Below are 16,568 nucleotides of genomic sequence, written 5' to 3'. Positions count from 1 at the left end.
ACCACCTCATTAGCTGTAAGACAACAATCAAGAATCTCTCCCTTGGATAAAAACACTTTAAGTTTATGCTATTGTGATGGGTAAAATTTTCTTCAATTTATTTGCTAAGACCTTAGCAATAATCTTATACAAGCTGGTTGTCAAGCTGATAGACCTAAAGTCTTTTACCTTAACTGAATTTTGTTTCTTCGGTATCAGACATATGTATGTCTCATTGGTAATATCATTTATAACACTCCCCTCAAAGAATCATCAAAGATCTTCATCAGATTTTCTTTAACACCCAACACTTCTGATAAAATGCCAATGTAAAACCATCTAGACCCGGAGCCTTTTCTCCATCACTCTCAAACACTGCTCTTTTAATCTAATCATTTGAGAAAGGTCTCTCCAACTCTACTCCAGACTCACCATCAATAGGGCACGCACCAATCAACTCCTTCTATGCCCCAACCTTTATCCCCAGAGATGATGTATAGTTTTTTGAACTCTACTATTGTCGACTCAATCTGCTCACTGTCTGACGTTACTGACCCATCCATCAGCTCCCAATTTATCAATAGATGACCTGCTCTTTCGATGGTTTAATAAGGTACGAAAGAATTTTGTGTTATGATCCACTTCTCTCAACCATTTCACTTTCGCCTTTTGATTATTTATTCAATTTCTTCGACACACTAGCTTTTATAGTCTATATCATATTAAACATGAGTTGAATGTGTCACCTTTTTATTGCTAACAATGACACACACTTTATTTCAGTGAAGTTTTTTCTATCTTTATTCACGTAAAATACCAAGAAAATATAAGGTAAATCACACCGATAGCCCATAAAACTATGCCCAAGAACAGAAAAAAGAATTTTAAAAATTAACACAACCTTCCAAATCATCATCACCATAAAAGAAAGAAAAGAAAAAAGAAAAATAAAAGCATTGTACTTCATTCAGCTTTGATGTAGGTTACACAGAAGAAAGTCCAACAACGACGGAGCTCAGACTAGACTTAGCATGAAGACATGTCCTAATGAATAAAGAAGCGCCACAAATGCTTACAGGCACTCAATGAAAAAGACAATGCATGATAATAGACCCAGTCGAAAAAAATTCTGCAGTTCTACAAAATCCAGGATAGAGTAGAAAATAAATCAAGAGCTTTGCTTTTAACGAGTATGAGGTGATGCATTAAAACTGGTAAGAATATCTCGTGAGAATATGATATCTAGTCTCCCAAGAGAGTAATTTTAAATTTCATTAGATTCAAATTTTAAAAATATCATAAACTAATTTCTACAATCACGAACTTTGCCTAAATCAATGGTTAGACCACAAATTCAAAAATGCTTGGTGCAAGGAGGAGATGGAGGTACCTGCATTTTCTAGAACAGTTTGAGACCAATTCAAGATTGTATAAACTGCAAGGATGATGGCACCAACTGGATCAATCCACCAAAAGAATGCATCACCAAGAGCAGCTGCAACTAATCCCACCACATTTGTCACTATGTCGAAATAATGATCCTAACAAGTAATGCAACATATGTTAGCAACAAGAACATCTATGATGATGTTTGCTGTGGAAACAAAAGCAGAAATACCTTTGCGTAAGCACGGACAATTTTGTTTCCAGAATTTCTGCAGTAAAACCACAAAGCAAGTTTTACAACGGCCGCTGTGATCATTATTGTGTATAACCATATTAGCTGATCGACATTCATTTTTTCAGTATTTTTATTTTCTACCAGTTGTTCTACTGCTTGGATCAACACCTGAAAACCTGAAATGAAATGCATGCCAATTCTTGAAGCTTTTGCATGCCATAATCAACTGTTTAACACGTGACCGTTACATTTAATAGTAAATGGTCATCTACTCCACCAGAGGCTGGTTTTTCCCAGAAATCAAAATGATATAATAGCTGTAAGTTATTCATACGTCAACAAAATGAACCACAAAGGAATTTCAGTATTAAATCAAGATCCCAGCATTGAAACTTTTTCAGCCATGTGAATCCCAGTTTCTTGTCTTTCCTTTTCCAACAGCTCATCAAATTTGAATTCTAGATGCATAAAGTTATAGGGCAATAGACACCTCAAGCAAGATTAACAAAGAAATGCCAGGAACGATTTTACAACTAAATTCATGGAAGTCTACAACTACATGTTCTTGTTCCAAAAAGCTAGCTCAAGAGGGGAAGATTGTCCAGTTCTATATATACAACTCCCAAGAAGTTAATTCAGATGATGTGAAACATTTAACACACCTTTTTTACGTTCAAGAATGAACAACTGGAGCGTGAAGTTACAAGACATTAGCGGGTGTCCCATAAGGGCAGTCCAACATAACAGTGTGTCTGAGCTCTGACACTATGATAAGATCATGGAATTGAGTCTAACTCTACCCCAGAAGCTAGTTCGACGGGAGAAGATTATTCAATTCCATATATACAACTCCTAAGAACTTAATACAATGGATATGGGGCATCTAATAGTTCCGTCCAAATAAAATTGAACTTATGGCAATGAACAAAAACTCAAGGGCACCGGAAAAACTTTCAAGGTAAAAATGGTTATTGAGGAAGAGGATGTACCAAGAGTCGCCATCACAGCAGCAAATATAACGATGCCAACTGGCTGCACCCTCAACTTTCCAATAGGATATTTGTATATGTTAATGTTTTTCAATGAAAGGTGGGTGAACCAAAGAATTCCTCCAGCCATAAGATCAAGTAAAGAATCCAAGGTTGAAGCAGCAATGGCTAGTGATCCGCTCTTCATGGTAGCATAGATCTAAACCATGTAAACTTTTTAGGATTAATTTTCTTTAATTGGAAAATCAAAGTTAAGGCAAGATTCAAAATTATACAATACCTTAAATGCCAGAAGTAAAATATTAGCATAATTTGAGATTCTCATGGCTCTCTCTTGTTGTGCTTGCTCATCCAAATTTTCTTCATCAATGTTGTCAGTTACCATCAAAGCATCAACTTCTTCAAATGATTTTAAGGTCGCAAATTGTCTTTCATAATAGTCTTGTTCTCCTAGAGAAGTAAAAAAAATGATCGATGAATAAAACAAGAAATGTAATCAAGGCAAAAACATGATCCACCTATTTTCTCCTTCCAACCTCCAAAAGTGCTGAGCCAAGCTCTAATGAAGTAGCTCAATCATTAAAAATATTCCATGACCAGGCTAGAAATTCACCTCAAAATCATCCATAACATCACGACAAGAAGAACCACCAGGTAAATGCTCTCGAAAAACTCACGCTCACTATATAAGACCACCGCATAAGATTACATGAAATGATTTGAAAATCAAGAAATTCAAATCCATAAATCCGAGGGCAACCTTATAGAAAACGGGAAAATTCGGAAATTAAACTTGGTCAACCTTTCAAATTGAAAGATAGGCCAATGCTGAAATATTCGGCCAAGCAGAAAATACACTATAACGGAAAATACCTTTAGTTAGGCCATGACTTTTGGAAAAATCGACGAGTGAAGGAGATTCAGGATCAACCGCCCGCCGAACCTTGTCCGGAAGCCTGGCGAGAAATTCACTGCGGAGCGAGTTCACGGAGTTCCGGCGGGAAAGTCCACGGCGGGGGCTGCCGCTCCAACTACGCTTAAACCGTTGCAGTAACGGCGATTTGGGGCCACTGCTACCATCGATGGCACTGCTTCCGCACTCTGCTTCCATCTTAATTTCTTCCAAACACCAACGGTATAGTTTATCATAATATATTTGACTTAAAAATGAAGCATGGGTTTGGACATCAACTGATTAAACTATTCATTCATTCGTGTATGTTTGTTTAATTTCCGTAACTCATGAATCACACGTAACTTATGCAAGCAAAATGCTCTTCAATTCTTTATTGGAATGTTGTAGCAGCAGAATTTCCGTCTTCGGAAATATATATATATATACTAGTTACTATGCACATGCGATGCTTGTGTACAATCTTTTTTATTATTATTGATGGACTAAAGTGAAATTTGATAAATTATGGAGGGATTAAATTTATATTTGAATTGTTGAAATAAAAATAAATAAAAATAAAAGTATGAATTAAAACAAAAAACAAAAATGTAATATTAATATCATATAAGAGTAAAATTGAAAAAAAAGTTGGTGTCCTCTCTAGGTAGTTATTATCATGTACTCACACTTAATATAATAGTATAGATATATATTATATATATTTATAATAAAAATTAATATAATGATTTCTCATAAGTTGTTGACCAAGCTCGAATAACCGTCTCACATAATTGATCAGCGAGACTATTTTACGAAAATTTTTGTATATTTTTCTAAGAATATTATGTGATACATGAAACTGCCACATAAACAATTTCCAACTGACATGATATACTTTCATGAAAAATGATAAAAGTGAAAAAAATGCAATGTTATAAGACAAAATATAAACTCATTATGTGTAATTACACAACCAAAAATGTACTTATTTTGCATTAGATTAACCATTTGCTGTTTAAATAATTATTTTATAAAAAAAGTTGAGATATTTTTTAATATGATTTTAAATAATTATTTAAGTAGGATAATTTTCTAAACCTGCAGATATTTTTCTGTTAACATGTAGATGTAGTTATAACAATTCTTCAGCGTATATGTATGTGTATGTGTGTGTGTGTGTGTGTGTGTGTGTGTTTGGTTCCAATATTGTTCCTCCAAGGTAGGAAGCTTCAATTGGGACGGCTGCTCTTCCAAATTCATGATTCTTAGGAAAGTTCTACAATCTGCACCGTGTTCATGTCTAAAAAATCGACTCACGACGTGGCCCAAACGGGACTGATCACAACTCATCTATCGAGTCCTTTGAACTTGCAGCCGTGTCAACAACCAACAGTGAAGATGCACCGGGAGATGATACACTCAAGTCTCTGTGTTTCGTCTTCTTATCTTTTTGGCGTTTCTTACTCGAAGCTTTGTCTGCTTTGGAGACTATATCTGAAACTGAAAAACCCGCAACTTCAAAATTGATGGATCTTTGAGGAAGTAACGAGTTTCTAACAACTACATCAATTCCTTCGTATGTCCAAACACCTAACCGAGCCTCGCCCTTGAGTCCGATGGCAAACCAACCAAGACCAGCAGCAGCTATATCCACTGAACTCGAATCCCACCATACCCCAGAAACATGAAACTCCTTTTTCACCCACTTGCCAAGCTCCTCGATTCGCCCCTCTCCGATTGGAGGCTGAAAAAAGGATATATAGAAAAGGAAACTAAAATTTGTATGCAATATCCCAAAGTAAGAGCTCGAAAAACAAAAAAAGTTGGAGGCAACCAACAATTGTCTCCACTATCAAGTGTGATTATAAATTTGGGATAAAAATCAAACATGACGCTAGAGCTATAAGACTTCAAATATTTGAATTACACCAACATCTCAAAGCCATGATCTTCAATATAATGGAAGATGGTTGGTTCCACAATTGCTAGTAGAGCTAATGTCACATGTTTGATTGCTATAAACTATAAGTTGGCACTATTGTGTGGAGTATTTGAAAGGCAATGCATGGAATACGGTATGGTTAAAAGATTTGATATTGCATACCATAAGCTATAATTTTTAATACTATGACAAAGTTCCCGGTCAAACAATAAAATTCTCATGGAATGCACTCCAGAATGGGAAGACCAAAGAGCACTCATTGTGTGTGTTCAAGCATATCATGGTTCAACAGATGAACAATAAGAAATAGAACTTATAGATTAACGGTTAGTAAGGCACTATACTTGCAACTGGTGGCCAAAATGTTTCTCTAGCATCATGCAAGAATTCTCGCTCTTTCCCATATGCAAAGGGAGCAGGGGCGAAGCCCACACCGTAATGTATATGGATTCCGCTGTTGATTCTTCAACATCCAGCCTCATGAGTCCACCAATATGAATTGAATGCCCCGTCTGGTAACATTGCATAATATACTCATAAACAATTATTTCAAAAGTCGTCAAGGAAAAGTTGTGTATCCAACTAGGGTTCAATTCAGAGACATCAAATATTCTTCATACAACTAGGAAAAGATAATCAACTTGAGTTGTTTGTTGTAGATTTGATGAGCATCTGTCCAAGTTTAGCCAAACACTAAGTTAATTTGAAACACATTTTGCCATTTGACTAACAGAGATACGTGAGAATGAAGCTTCAGGCCATCGAACAAAAGAGCACGGAAAGCTTTATGCTATCTTGATACTCCTCGAGGCTAGAACCATAAAAGTACTTCGATCACACCTCTCTTAATATGAACCAAGCCTGAACTAAGTTACCAAATGCCTTAGCTATTAAGCTATGATGCCAAATTTCTCAAACCAAACCCAGCAAATTAAAAGTAGAGGCCAAAAAGTTAAGAAACAAGAAATTTATAGCAAGAAGGAGCAAAATGAATCAGTCACTACCAGCCTTACCATATTTCTAATTATCCCACAATACCTAAAAAGAAAACATTAGAACAATCAACACAAAGCATTAATCTCAAGTATCAACACACTGAAAAATTCACCAAAAGGGGATTCTAACCTTGATTCTATATGTTTTCGGCTTCAATTCCTTTTCAATACGAACTAGCTTCTGTTCTTCAGCATTTAACCTACTTGAGATCTGATGAGGATTCAAAAGCCCGGGCGTATCAAACAACTTGGCCTTTCCTGGAAGCACTCCTTCCACCCTCACAATTCCCAAGGTGGTCCCCGGAACAGGAGCCTCCGTTAAATGAGTCACTTCGCCACCAACACATTTCCCTATTGCATTAATCAATGTGCTCTTTCCAGCATTCTGCGCTCCCACCGCCCAAACATGGCCTCGTGGCCCAACCAATTTAACCACATCATCCAACAAATTCTTCACTCCCCAGTCTTTCACAGCACTAATTAAATGCACACTACTCAACTTTCCGGCCCCATCTTCCCTTGATCGGGTCCGAACCCAATGCTCAAGCCTTGTTGGTGAAATGGAGCTGGGCAAAAGATCAATTTTCGTCACCACTAATATTAACCTAGGGACATTACCTGGTTTCCCTTCCTTCCACGACCGATCATTTTGATCACTAATCCTGGAGATCAAACTAGCTACTTTCCTAGGGAATGAACCGTCAAAATCTGCGACATCCACCACCAACAAAACCACAGTTCGTGCCCCACTAACGGACATCAACCTCCTCCCAACAGTGTGATCAAAATCAAAATCTGGTAACAAGTTCTCCACACTTGGGTCCCTCACCTTTCCATAGTACCTCAAACTATGGCACCTAGAACATACAATGGGCTTCTCAGTGACAAGTTTCTCATCCAAGCTACCAACATTCGAGCTTCCACAAAAAGCATGATCGTCCGTTGCCAGATCCTGAGATGTCCCAACATCTATAATCTCATTCAGAACACCCCTTTTGAGAGAATCTGAAATTTCAGACTCATCAAAAATGGGATCCATTTTAGCAAATTTCTTGTAATTAGGGCATTTGGTTAATGGCTTGGTAAAGAACCCTGGTCGCTTACAGTCAGAATCTTGCATGGGGACACCACAGCCAACGCAAATGGGAAAAGTCTGTGAAGTCGCATCATCGTAATTTCCATCCCTGGTCTGCTGTAGAAGCGAAAAAGATTCAATTTTTTCAGGTTGAGAAGAAAAGGGTCGGTTGAAGAAGGGAATTGGCAGTAGGGTTTTAGCTGGGTTTTGAACGGGCGAAGAGTGAAGGGAATTAAACACAGCATCGGAAGCCAGAGAAAGAGGAGTGAGGAGCTTTTTTAACCTCAATAATAACAGATTTCTCACAATCATTTCCTCGTATTTCTGCTTGGATTTGACTCAGCTATGGAGGCTTTTCTGGATGAACTCAGCTATGGAGGTCTTAACCGTACAATTGGCTCCTGAATTGGACAGCTTCAAAAGGGGAAATTTTAGAGCAAAGTTGACCACCATCGAGTGTTTCTCCTATTGATTTTTTTTTTATATATATATAAATGATTATTATAGGAGTAAAGTTAATATTTAGATTATTAACAATTTATGTTGAAATTGTTTGTAATTTTTTTGTTATAATTGGTAAATTATACTGAAAACATGACACAAATTTTATTAGTAGTGTTATAAATTTAATAAGAACAAAGAGAAGATGAGAGAAATGTAAGTTAAAAAATAAACTCTGAGCTATTTTATTCATAAATGAAAATATTTTTTATACGAAGAAAAATTGAGATATAAATCTTAATAAAAAATCTATTTACATAATCATCTGAATTCAAAATCATATCATAAAATTCCCCTTTAGATGATTATATACACAATAATTATTTCGTTGAATATTTCATTTAGCAAGATGGTTGCGTGAAACTTCATGGAGAGTCAGGTTTTACCTCACTAAAATCTTGACAGTATAATCAAGTGGGAAAAACTTGACCGAAAGAAAAAGAGTACAACAATAGATACTTCTCCTTGTATGTTCTCTTGACGATGAATTTTACTAGGAAAAACCCAGTGAAGGAAAACGAGTACGACATCTCTTACTTTTTGCTAACCACCTCATTATAACTTTGTTTAAAAAACCGCTCGGGAAAATTAAAAAACAAGTCATAAAGAGTATAGTCTGAACTACTCCTCTTGTTGCATGCATCACTCAAAATCTTTAAGTCGTTGCTCGATCTTGAGTGCTACTTTCTCAAAATTTAATATCAGTAATACTTTTATGAAAAGATCGGTCACATTATCTTCAATTAATGCTTATATATGATACTCTGTGATCAAATATCTTTTGAGGATTATCAATTAATGAATATAACATATCTATAAAAAATTATTTTATTTGTTATATACTATGACCAATTAACAAATATTCGTTATGGAAATATCGAATTCATAGTTCAAAAGAAAATTTCATATTTTCCATGTATTCATCTTACGGTTATATTTTAATTACTTGGCAGTTTTAGTAAACTCTTCAGGAATATCTACTAATATGATGAATCACATGTATATGGATCATCTTAATCCTCATGATGACTTTTGTCATTTTATTGAAAACGTAATCTTGGAGGCAGAATCTAATTTCATTTGATACTTCAAATCATTCTTGAATTTTTTTTATATCACTGTTTGGTCAACACATCCATAACAAGTGAAAAAAAAAATTTCATAATTGACTTCGAGGTTTTTTGAGAAATTTTGGGTTGAAGTTAGCCCATATTGTTCATATGTCAATATTTACAAACTGTATTTTATAAAATCATTAGTTTTCTTATTGACAAAAAAATATACTGAGATTAAAATAATTATCAATAATCACATTACTTTAATGTCGTAGTTTTGAGAAAACAAATAATTTGTTGAAATATAATTTCTTACATATATTTGTTATTCTTCAGGAAAACATTATTTTGATTTATCAAATTCTTTTACTATACTATCTAAAATTATTTTTTTCTGGAGGTTTTTATACTTTCAGGGTACAAAATATTTTGAATTTATTGGTCGATCACGCTTATGGCGTATTTTAGATTTACTTGCAAGTAAAATACGATATGGTTTTTCATGCCATCAATTTATTTCTGATGTTTCAGACACCTAACCTCTTACGAGGTTTTGCTATTATTTATGCCATGATCTCTTCATGATGATCAACCTCCTTAATTTTGACATCTGAGTTATTCTATAATTTCATTTGAAGGGGTTATTGGTTTTTATATTTAAAAACCAATTATATTTATAAAGTTTCAGATGCGAAAACATAAATTGTTCAGCTGAAACAATTATATAAAAACCAATTAGATTTATAGATGTTCAAGAAAACATAAATTGTTCAATTAGAACAATTATACGAGCTAAATAATATATCTTATCTATTAACACATTATATCAAAAAATGTATTTGAAAACTAAATTTTGAACTTCGGGTTCACTTTATATTCCATAAGAATTGATCGAAAAAACACTACATTCTCATTGATATACATTTAGTTTCTACGTTCTTCCCCCTCAATATTGAAAAACAATGCTTTACTAAAATAACAATTGATATTTCGTCAATTGTTATTAATTAAGATATTCAACATAATTTCCAACATAGTTTTAATCTCTCTTAAAGACCCAATATAGTGTTTTTTTCTTCGCACAATCAATAATTTTAATAATAAATTTTGGCTCAATTCAATATCAATAATAATTAATTGACATAATGTCTACAATATTTGGTGCATACAATATATGATATCCCCAAAATATGAAGTATTATTTTGATAATCAATGATTTAATAGTTGTTTTGAGGCATTTGCTAATTAATCAACCAAACCATTTTACCGATTGTATATTCTGGAAATTATTTTTCTCGATAAATATGTTCGCAAGCATCAGGTTGCAAATCGTGGGTCCACATATATAAAAACTTTTTTCATTCCAAAAAATATAGGAATTCGGTCCCAATTTGAACAACTGATAGTTATATCAAATTTAACAATTCAATATATAAAAATTCTTAAAATCTTATAATTTTCTGGTTAATTGAATCAAGAATCTTCTTGTTGGTCTATTCAAGAACTTCTAGTTCCTTGATCAATATATTTATGCTCTATCAATAATTTGTTATATTAGATACAATTGAGATGCTCAAATCAATAAATCATATCAAATTATAGAAGTATGTGTATCAAATGAATTTTTTATTGATATAAAATCTTCTGGTTTTTAATACCAAAATAATTAATCCTATAACATCCTTAAACCTTTATTTGTGATATCAATAAATTTCAGGTTTACAATGTTGGAAATTTCCAATATCAATAAACTCCGGGGTTTATCGTGACATTTATTTTTATCATATTGACATTGATACAATACCATTTTTGGGAAACTAGTTTTGTGTACCACCCAATGGCAAAAACTTGTGTGAGACGGTCTCACGGGTAGTATTTGTGAGACGGATCTTTTATTTGGGTCATCCATGAAAAAATATTACTTTTTATGCTAAGAGTATTACTTTTAATTGTGAATATGAGGAGGGTTGACCCGTTTCACAGATTAAGATCCGTGAGACGGTCTCACATGAGACTCACTCCCACCCAATTTTATTTTGATATCCGCTGAACCAGTTGTCTTGATATTGTGTTTGTCCATGATAAACAAAAACAATATCCATTCTTAACAATAAATTTGTCATTTATTCAAGAAAATGCATATTAACTCCTCTGGAGTAAAAAAGCTCATATAAAGCAATTTATCGGTAATAACTTGTCATTGGATTCGAAAATCGAAATATATGTAACACATATTTTTCATTGGCAATCAGTGATTTCCCGGATCCTTAATACATCTATATTAAATTACAATGAAAATATAATTAATTTCCTCGGCAAATCATGTATCATGCTTGATATAAATCATTTAACATACTTCAAGTACGATATACTGATTCGAGAGATTAATGTATATCTTGTACAATATTCCATTAAGATATCTAATATTTTTATTGTACTACATGTACGAATGTTTTTTTACGATACTTGAAACATATAATTTTCACATATCTATGCCGATATTTTATAATATTTATCTCAAGTGAAAGAAAATATTCTTCTTCTTTAAAAAATTGATCTACACATGACATAAATGCATCAATTGTGTTCTTTCAATTCAAGGAATGAATCACATCAATTAGACGTCAATATTAATTGCTAATTATTTACTCATGTTTTTTTAAAGAATTGAAATTGAAAAATTAGACATACCTGTCTTTCAGCATCTTCTACTTAAAATATAAGTTGCACCGAATGAATCAATTATGATAAGTAGTGATATGTACTAGAAACAACAAATTCGGGTTAGAATTCTCTACACCAATATCACATTTGGACAAAGAAAACAGTGGAAACAACATGTAATTTGAAACTTTAATGCAATATAAATAATAAGAATTTCACAAATTTTATGATTAAAATATGATGGTTAAGACCAATTTCTTTCCAAAGTACACAAAATCTACAATGAGAATTGTATGATTTTCGGCAGAATTTGGTGGAACTATTTGACAAGTTAACAAAAAATTTCATAGTAAATATGTCATATTGTCAGATATCGATAAATCCTTCAGCCGAAAACAAATAAAATTAATTTTATTTAAATTATTAATAAACAGTATATCATGTTTTTCAAGATAATTAACAACAAATATATGATTGTTCTATGTTGATATAAAACAGAATATTGGTAAATATTAGATCATATTTAAACAACAAATATTCAGAACATTCTTCGAAATTATCGATATATTTTAGATCTTAAATCAATAGTCTTCTTGAACATTGACAAATCTTAAATGAATATTCAAGATCAACATTTGTCAATAAGTCTTAGATTTTGATCAATATTAATCAGAAATATCAATAAAATATTATATCAATATTTATCAATATTCACGGGAAGCTTAATGAATCTTAAATTCATATCAATGTTTTTCATAATATTGATAGATCATATCGTATCGTATATTTTGGATTAATATTTTTCAGAAATATTAAGATCAATATTCTTCTAGAATATTAACACATCTTGTATGTTAGTTCATATTCTTCAAGAATATTGTCAAATCTTATACCATGAGTCAATATTCTTTAGCATTATTGACAAATCTTTTATCTTATAACAAGATTTTTGAGGATGCTGATGAATCTTATATCTTGTATCAATATCCTCCAGGAAGATTGATAATGTAACGTCCTAAAAATTTGAAGGTGAACCACATGCATATAAGTTATCAAATTTCTTATGTATTTTAATCAATTTATTTTAATTGCATTAATTAAATGTGGTAGGAAAGTTTACATGTCTAAAATATGGTTTTATACTAGAATGCATAAAACTGTGTTTTAAAAATAATTCGAGATGCGATCGAGGAACGGAGACCGAGTACCATATGAGGGAAAATATTTTATTAAATAGTTATTTTTAATTTTTTAATATGTGGTGTATTTTAAATAGAAATTTTTGAAAATGAGGTGTTTTAATACGCCGAGTCGTATTTTAAATCGACAATCGATTTTCGATTAAAAAAAGTAGAGACTTTTTGAGAACTCGACTAATATTTTCACAAACTTTTCTAAAAAAAATTTATTATATATTTCCTATTGAGCTTAATGAGCCTATTATACTAGGTTAATGAGCCTAAGCTTGCACAATGTGTTTTTATTAAAATAAAAAGCCAAAAGCCCTCCCCAAAACCCACCAAAACACACACACACAACACCTTCTAACACAAGGACTCTCTCCATCAGTCAAGACACACACACACACACACAAAAATTTTGAAGGAAACACACGAAAAAGCTTGAAGAATTTCAGCAAGGTCTTCCCCTCATCAATGTCTCTCGCATCGCAAGTTGATTTTTGAGTGCGATGATTTTTGAGCGTAATATACGCAAAGGCACGCCTTAATATCCCCTTTTCTCATTATCACATCATATTATATGTTTGATGCATGTTTGCATGAAAAACTGTTGCCCTTTGGTTTATTTTCGTTCTTATGTTATGTTATGCCCAAAACTCATGTTTTTATGATTTAAAACTTATGTTATTGATGAATAAAGGGGCTGCCACTATGGGAAGGGATTTTTTCTAACATTTTTACGGACCCTTAGATGAATGTGAGTAGGCAGGACAAGGACGGTAACCAACATGGATGAAAATATGGGTTGAAGGTAGGCTAACGTTTCGGCTAGGCATCCCTGAGGGCCACGGCTCTTAGCTGCTAATAGGGCGCGACCAGGGGACCTCAGGGGGCTGCGTGATGGTCCTAAGAAGGCTGTACGGTGGCTGGCTCGAAGGCTAGGCATGAGCCGCGCCTAGGAAAGTCGCGCGAGGCTTCCTAGGGCACGAGTAAAGGGCTGGGCGTGTTAGGGGTGCAGGTGCTACATGTTAGGGGTTTGGTCTAGGTCCTAGGAGGGTTGGTCAGGGACTGGTCCAATCGGTTAGGGCCTAGGTTCGAAAGATTTGAGGGTGGCATTGACTAAGGTTTCGAATTTTGTGGGTAAAATTCAGTAGGTGTCCTAGGGATGGTCCAAGGGTTTAAGGGGATGGAATCGGATTGTGTATGGTTTAGTTAGGTGTTAATAAGCTTTGGTTCAAATTTGGAAAAGTTTGGTTAAGTTTCGAGTCCGTACGAGTCCAAATCGGGATGTACGTCTAAGTTTTAAAAACGAATGAGAAAATTAGTCGAGAAGCTTAAATTTACGTCTAAAAAATATTTATGGACATATTTTAAGGTGTTATGTTAAGGTTGGAATGATTTGGGTCGTCGTTTTAAAGTCTAAGGATAAATTGGAAAATTTAGGGTTTACTGGGCAAAATGATCATTTTACACCTGAAAAATTTTAGACGTCTTGACAATGTCCTGAATGCTGTAATAAATGTTAAAATGTTTATTTTAAATGTTTATGGAATTTTATGATGAAACGTTAATGCTAAAAAACATGTTGCATGCTTAGTTTAAAAGAAAAATGATTTATATGTGCATGAATTTTTATAAGTACTGGAAATGTGAAAAGTTGAAGGAGTTGAATTGATTGTGACTGATACGATGATATGTAAGGCCAAGACTCAGTTGACGGGTGAGAGTGTCGCTGATATCCCCGTCGTCCGGTACCGTGATTATACGTAGATGGATCCATCGACCTACATCTAATACGAAAGTCACAATTGAAGATCTGAATTCAATAAAAAGGACAACGTATATGTATATGATGAAAGGAAATAAAAGTATACGATGAAAAGAAAATGTTTAAAATTTATGTTCATGAAAAGTTATTTTATTAAAAATACTTTCACTGTGACCAATCCCACTCCGAAACCCGCTAAAAATTATATAAATTTAATCATTATTCAAGAATTTTTTTTTTAAAATTTAATAAATCATCAAAGTTTAAGAACATAGATATTATCAAAAGTTAAAATATATTAATTTATATTCGACTCATAATAAAATAAAAATGATAATACCACTAAAAATCATAATCATTATTCAATAATTTTTTTAAATTAATAAATCATCGAAGCTCATAACAAAATATTATCAAAAGTTAAAATCTATTAATTGATATTCAACCTATAACAAAAAAATTATAATTATATATTTTCATATTAAACATATTATTATAAAATAAAATTATCTCAATCATAAACAATTATGAACTAAGATCAAGGATTAAGTTATATATTAATTCAGTATAATAAAAAATATAAATAGATTTTTAACAATATACGTACACGTATATATACTATATATGGAAAAGTGATTTTCCGATAACTTAATATGAACAATGTTGAGATAGTGTCAATTTGTTGGACGTGGTGACACTGTACATCTGATAATGGGATATTACCTTAAAAATAACACATACAAGATCAAACACACATTCACACATACATATACATAGGTTTGAGAGTAGGTATCTTGTGAGACGGTCTTACGAATCTTTTTCTGTAAGACGGATCAACTCTATCGATATTCACAATAAAAAATAATACTTTTAACATAAAAAGTAATATTTTTTCATTGATGACCCATATAAGAGATATGTCTCACAAAATACGACCCGTGAGACCGTCTCACACAAATTTTTGGCTAGGTCTGATATCCTGAACAATCAATGTAAACACCATTCTTTTACAAAAATCACACCCCCACTGAAGTTCTAGTCGGTTGTCCAGTAAGAAATATTCTCACTCGCTCCTGTGCTTGTCAATATGAATATCACAAAATTCTCATTTATAAATATTATTTCATCTGTACCCAATATAAAGACCATATTTGGATTTTCATTCGTTCCAAATATATGATCAAGTTTCCATATTTAACATTATTTTATCTATTCTTCTACTAATCAACACCATCATTAAATACATTAACTATTTCGAACATTTTTTTTTATCATATTAAAACATTCATTAAATAAAAATACAATTAGAAAATTCTTTCTAAAATTTAATTTTTCAGTAACATTTTTTATCTTTCTGAAAAAAACACAAGCCTAAATATATGAGAGGTGGAATGCCTCTTTTTTTTTTTTGGTTAATGAAAGAGTACACAATACCACAAAATTATGAAGCAAGCAAATGAGGAAGATTACACATTCTTTTTTTAACTACACGACTGTTGGAAAAACAATAGGATGCTCTCTATTATCGTCGTATCAATAAGATCATTACAATGTCTTAGAAATCGAAGGGTGAAGGAAAAAATAAACACCCAACATCAATTAAAGACATCGCGAAAAAGAAAGAACAGTCAACAAAATAACCCAATAAAAAGTGCAAAACCTGATGATTAGGAAAGTACAATTTGATGATTAGGAAAACACAACCATTGAGATTGAAGTTGATAAAAAAAAATTGACTGTTTTTACTCGGAGAAAAATAGATCGCACATAGGCATTATAAAACGAAAATTAGTATTAAAATTAAGATAAAAAAAGGTTTGAAGGTTTTTGTTTATCATCAAAGTTGTCATGTATGGAGCACGAGTTTTCGACATTTCAAATGCAATTGTTATTTTCATTTTG

The 16,568-nt window shown here is 32.7% G+C and overlaps 2 protein-coding genes across 3 annotated transcripts; both read right to left on the bottom strand.

The window, feature by feature from the left end:
* Window positions 1–966: 966 nt before the first annotated feature.
* LOC140958602 (metal tolerance protein 4-like) lies at window positions 967–3,890 on the bottom strand. Of its 2 annotated transcripts, none has more exons than XM_073416111.1 (5): window positions 3,463–3,890; window positions 2,870–3,039; window positions 2,590–2,788; window positions 1,598–1,776; window positions 967–1,520 (listed from the first exon to the last, which is right to left on the bottom strand). In XM_073416111.1, the coding sequence occupies exons 1-5, from the start codon at window positions 3,698–3,700 to the stop codon at window positions 1,314–1,316; spliced, it is 993 nt and encodes a 330-aa protein (XP_073272212.1). In that variant the 5' UTR covers window positions 3,701–3,890; the 3' UTR covers window positions 967–1,313. The 2 variants fall into 2 exon arrangements, with proteins under 2 accessions (XP_073272212.1, XP_073272213.1); XM_073416112.1 differs by having other exon boundaries at window positions 1,368–1,520; window positions 1,598–1,634.
* A 692-nt stretch (window positions 3,891–4,582) lies between these two features.
* On the bottom strand, window positions 4,583–7,955 carry LOC140960544 (GTP-binding protein BRASSINAZOLE INSENSITIVE PALE GREEN 2, chloroplastic). The gene is made up of 3 exons (XM_073418848.1): window positions 6,552–7,955; window positions 5,771–5,938; window positions 4,583–5,228 (listed from the first exon to the last, which is right to left on the bottom strand). Exons 1-3 carry the CDS (start codon window positions 7,806–7,808, stop codon window positions 4,824–4,826), a joined length of 1,830 nt encoding a protein of 609 aa, XP_073274949.1. The 5' UTR covers window positions 7,809–7,955; the 3' UTR covers window positions 4,583–4,823.
* Between the last annotated feature and the right edge of the window lie 8,613 nt (window positions 7,956–16,568).

The sequence above is a fragment of the Primulina huaijiensis genome, chromosome 15 (genome assembly GCF_012295235.1).
Source record: "Primulina huaijiensis isolate GDHJ02 chromosome 15, ASM1229523v2, whole genome shotgun sequence".
In the NCBI taxonomy this organism is placed as follows: Eukaryota; Viridiplantae; Streptophyta; class Magnoliopsida; order Lamiales; family Gesneriaceae; genus Primulina; species Primulina huaijiensis.
Note: the sequence above shows the minus strand (reverse complement) of the source record. Positions and strands in the feature narration are given on the sequence as shown.